This window comes from Malus sylvestris, chromosome 9, assembly GCF_916048215.2.
Source record: "Malus sylvestris chromosome 9, drMalSylv7.2, whole genome shotgun sequence".
NCBI lineage: Eukaryota > Viridiplantae > Streptophyta > Magnoliopsida > Rosales > Rosaceae > Malus > Malus sylvestris.
The window spans coordinates 12,126,490-12,131,738 of record NC_062268.1 but is presented as its reverse complement, the minus strand read 5'-3'; the positions used below and the strand labels follow the sequence as shown (position 1 = coordinate 12,131,738).

The following is a 5,249-nucleotide window of genomic DNA, read 5'->3' as shown; positions in this document are numbered from 1 at the left end:
AACTTTGACGGAATATTCTCCTCCTTCTTCCTTGGATCGCCGGAGATCGTCGCCGGCGTCGCTGCGATCGCTGATTTCTGGAAAATATAGAAACCTTCATATCTTCTTCATTTTTGCACCAAAATGAAGCTTAGAACGAGAGGAACAAAACCTTACCACTTTCAAGTCTTGAAATCCACGAGATTTCACCGGAGAAACCTCGATAATCAGGCCAAACTTGAAACTCGCCAAACTCGACTTCCCGACGTCCAATTCGCTTCGTTTTTCTTCTCTGAGCTTCGTGAAGATGTCCTAAAGCTCACTAGCATCTTAAAATCTTCTAAAAACATCACAATCATGATTGCATGAACAATGCTTAAATCAGAGATTGTGAGTTCGCGGGTTTTCAAGGGTTTCACGTTCAACTAATAGCATCAATGGGTTTCTGGGCTTGCAAGGAACTTGAAAATGGTCTCCATAACCTCGATCCGTGAAGAAATGGTTTGGCTGAGGTTCATCCGTACGTATTGTACGAAAATGGAGAAAAACCGAGAGGGAAGAGACAGAAAGGGAGTCAACGGGATGAGAGAATGTGTGAGTGTGTGGTCCAAATTTGTCACCAAACAAAAACAACAAGGTCTTAACTTCCAATTGGGTCCAAAAACTTAGGAACTTAACATATTGGTCCACTTCTAAAAACATGTCACACATAACACATCTCAACGCCCAAGGGCAATATAGACATTTCACACCGTCGAGGATAAAATAATATATATGCTCGGGACGGGCTGTCACACTTCCTGTATCTATCATAGTTGTTGTTTGTATTTTGTGTTCTTTTGCTATTTCTAATTCACAATTTATGGTAATTAAAGAACTAATTTTTGGCTTTTCTATACTATAAACAATATTTCCTAATATTTCAGTATTTTCTTGTGATTTTGCTGAATTAATTTCTAAAGACTTGAAGATTGCTTGAATATGCACACTTGAACTTTTCTTGATATGTAAAATGTTTACATAGAGAAGTGTTTACAAAGGATGCTAGGAAGGTTTTGGATGCTTGATTGTTTGCAGGTTGAAGTATGCTGTCAATATGGTGTGTATTTGATGTTAAGGTGTTGAGGTGGGTTTCTTCTGTGTTTATACAATGAATGTAATTCCCCTTATATAGACTGAATGAGGATACTCTGATATAAAAATTAAAATCTTTACAAAATGATATGGGCATCTCTTTGGTATTTGTCATCTTCTACTATTGCTGAAATTGTCAGCACTGTTTCTGAAACGTGGTCTGACTTATTTATCTTATTTTGCTTTGTTTTGATAAATGCATGTGAACTTGCTTATCTTCTTTTGCTTTGTCTTGATAAATGCATGTGAGCTTGTTGCATGACTGTCTCTTGGAGCCCATTTTTTGCTTTTGTTTTGAACATGCATGTGATCTTTCTAAAATGGTTTGTCTCCCTTGTCTTCTTGCCCATGCCTAATTTGAATATTATCAAATTGTTTTGTCCTGATGATTAAAAGGAAACTTTTTTTTGGGTGTTTTCATTAATTTTCCCTATTTTTTAATCAAATCTTGGATATTCCAATACCTTTCAATGATCAACCGATAAAAGTTCAACTGAGATAGTTATGGGCCGTCATGGACTGAGACCATAATTCGTCCCAAAAACCTTTCAATCAAAGCCCATAGAAAGTGACCCACCACTCTCAGCCTTCAGGGCGGGTGCTATCCTACAACTGAAAAAAGCACACCAAATTCTCAGAGAAGGCTTACTCCCAGAACTGGATCTGGAGTTCTTCCCGGTACGTTTTAGCTGTTCCTTTTTCGACTTGTTTGGTTTCCGAGAAAATTCGAGGAAAACGAAATATTAGGAACAAGAATTTGTATGTTGCTTGCATGCTTTGATTCGACTCAAACAAAATGCTCTTTGCTTGGTGTTTTCCTCTGCATTTCCTCATCAAAGATTGTAACTTTTGATCAAAAGATTGTAGCTTTAGAAAAGCATGTGATACTTCTAAGTCGATAGAAAATGTGGAATGTGCATAAATTTGAAGATTACTTAATTCATGATTAGTTGGACCTAATTGTGGCTTTAATCAAACTTAGGGTTAGAAAGGGGTTTATCAAGACTAGAGTTTTAGCCTATGTACGTTTAAGATAGCACTTGTACACTCGGAGGATCCCAAAAAGTACTTATGAAAAACTTTGAAGTTCAAAGATAAATGAAAACAATCAGCTTAAAGGATCCTTGAAATTTTATTTACAGTATTCTATAAGGTTGCTCCATTTTTAGTTGTTTACAGTATGTGAAAGTGTGGTGACGATTTGATACGTGAAAAGTGAAAGCCGGTTCTTGGTGATTTTTATGTAATGGACCTTATTTCTGTTGTCAGCTGTATATTTTCCATTGATTTAAAATGCTTTGATGGAGTAATTGTTGAGTTTGGCTTAGGTTGTTGCAGTCTTTATACTCTTAAGTTGTGGAATTGCTTATTGAATTACAATTGTTTCTTATATATTCTCAACCGATGTTTTTGCTTTTAGTCAACTTATTTCTAACTTTTGAAAACTTATTCTGAAGATTTTTCCCCAATATTTTGTATTCAGTAATAATGTGGAAGCACGGAAACAAATCAAAGGCATGGAATGGGCCTCAAAACCGATGGGTTGCATTTCTCGCAGTATGTTTTACATTAGTTCTTCTAGTTTTCATATTGTCAGTTGGCAACACCGTCCCAAAGACCAGTTCATTACTTGGACTTCCAGAGGATAAGTGGAATAGCTATGAGTCAGTGGTGCGGTTTTCTCCAACCTTAGAGTTTCCAAATGGAACAGAAGTAATATGGCAAATACCAGATTCGCCTAAAGCAGTTCTTTTTCTGGCGCATGGTTGCGGAGGTAGAGCTCCTCATTTTTGGGATAAATCTTCTCACTGCCCTGACTGCATTGGTTTGCCAGAGGAAAGGCTAATTGCTCTTAATTCTCTTGCCCGAAAGTTTGCTGTCATTACCATATCAAGTGTGGGGACATGCTGGACTATGGGGAAGGAGCTAATTAGAGTTAAAGATATTATCAGATGGTGGGTTGAGAAAAACAAGCTTGAAAAGCTTCCTCTTGTTGCTATGGGGGCCTCTTCTGGGGGATACTTTGTTTCTGTGCTTGCCACTGTGTTGAAGTTCAATAGTATTGCAATCATGATTGCCGAAGGGGTGTTTGATCGAGTCAAAATAGAAGAGAGCTATCCCCCAACCCTTTTCATGCACATGCCCAAAGATATAGTTAGGCAGCAAAAGATTGATGAGTACTTGAAAGTTTTGAGAAATAAAGGTGTTGATGTTGCAGAGCTCAAATGCATGGAGTTCCCCTTGTCGCCACATCTCTTAGCTGATAGAATCCCAGGTCTTGATCAGTCTGTTTCTGCTAAGTTGTTTGAACTCTTCCGGAAAAAGGGTTTTATCGATGGGAATGGATATATGAAGAATGATGGCCGTAGAACATGTTGGAAAGAAGCTGTCAGAGAGAGTAAAATTATTTCTCTAGACAAGCATCTGGCCCATTACATCCAAGAGGAGTTAAATCTTGCATTTGCGTACCATGAAATGACTAGCTTGCACTCTGACAGGATGTTTAAATGGTTTGAATCTCATATGAGGTAACTGCTTGCCAAATTCTCCCTTGCTTTGCCTGATTTGGTGGATCTGGCCCCAGCTTTGAAGTAATTTCAGTGCATGGCTTAGCACCAGCTTTTTGTTCAGTACTTGTTGCGGAAGGGATTTGAAAAGACATATCTTCAATTGTTCTTTTGGATCGAATCCGAAATCAATTGATTAGTTGTGAAGAAAAGACTACGTTGAATTGGATGATATGCTAGACAAGCTTGAAGGTTGCACGATGAAGAGTGTACATGATAGATATACAGTATCTGTTAGGTCAACTGTAAACTTGGCTGCCCAATGTAAGTGTAAATTAATCTTCCTATTACATCATTTGGAAGTAAGAAAGAATTATAAAAGTAGTTTTCTGTTCAATAAGATAAGATATTTGCTGGGATTCCAACATTTGTTAAGTTTTAGATGTGTAGATCTCTCATTCACTTTGATCCTCTTTTCCTCTTATCTGAACAACGGATAACCAGTGGGAAAATAAGAGCATAAAAACTCGTTAGCTGTTCTGTATTACTGTACCCTGGTTGATCTTGAATGTCATTTGATTTACTCACCGTGTAATCACAAGCATGAGATAGAGATGACCACCTATTTCTAGTTGTTCATGGAGAATTAGGGCCTGTTTGGGACTACTTTTGTGGGAAGTACTTTTGCTCGTTCTTTTGCTATATGTGCTTTGTTATAAACACGTCGAAATTTTTATTAAACATCCAAAGAAAATTTTATGTGCATGTTGCAACTAATGCTTGTTGTACCGAGGGAACATGTTTAGCGTTCAAATCATAGTGTCCATCTTTGTATATTGAGGCATTAGAAAGGTCTTCTGAAGCTTACCAGGAGGACCATAGAAACAGATGCATCTTGGGACGGCATCCGTAGGTTGCACAAGGAAATATCAGAAGCACAACACTTTTAATTAAATAGAAGATGGCATTTAGTTGTCTTGTCCCCTAGAAGATTTAAAAATTTACATACACTTTCTAGGTTGGACAATGGATGATAACTCAACTGCTATCATAAAATCATTGCTACAAGTATCACATTGCAGTTAATTGTATGTACACTTAAAACTTTGCTCATGACATACAAAGTATTTTAACTGTCGAGTTTACTTATTTCTCTATTTTCTCTCTCTGTTGTCTCCCGCCCCCTCCCCCCTCCCCGCTCCTCGCTCCTCGCTCCTCTTCCTCCACCCCTTCCCCAATCTTGACGGGAAAACTCTACGTGCACGGTTCCATGGGCCGTTCATCTCTCTCTCTCTCTCTCTCTCTCTCTCATCAAACAAACACTATTAGATTTAAGGTAGTGGGTGAGTTAGAGTACGCTGTTATGGGGTAGGAAATTCAAAATATGTGGACAACAATGGTGCCACTTTTGTTTTTTGGCCCTTTAACGTATACCATATATTTCCTTTTTGTTAGTTTGGTAGGTATCCATTTATTATGATGTTTAATCCTTCATTGTACTATTAAGTACATTTAATACATTAAGCTTGCTTTGAGTTTGGTGCATTTAACTCAAATTTCAATTATATATGATCTTTGTCACCCATTTAGCTCACACAAAGTTTTGTGTGCTTTTTTACTTAATTATGT

At 37.6% G+C, this 5,249-nt stretch overlaps 1 protein-coding gene across 1 annotated transcript; it reads left to right on the top strand.

The window, feature by feature from the left end:
• Window positions 1-1,665: 1,665 nt before the first annotated feature.
• LOC126582741 (uncharacterized) lies at window positions 1,666-4,039 on the top strand. The gene is made up of 2 exons (XM_050246920.1): window positions 1,666-1,791; window positions 2,597-4,039. Exon 2 carries the CDS (start codon window positions 2,602-2,604, stop codon window positions 3,643-3,645), a length of 1,044 nt encoding a protein of 347 aa, XP_050102877.1. The 5' UTR covers window positions 1,666-1,791; window positions 2,597-2,601; the 3' UTR covers window positions 3,646-4,039.
• The last annotated feature ends 1,210 nt before the right edge of the window (window positions 4,040-5,249 follow it).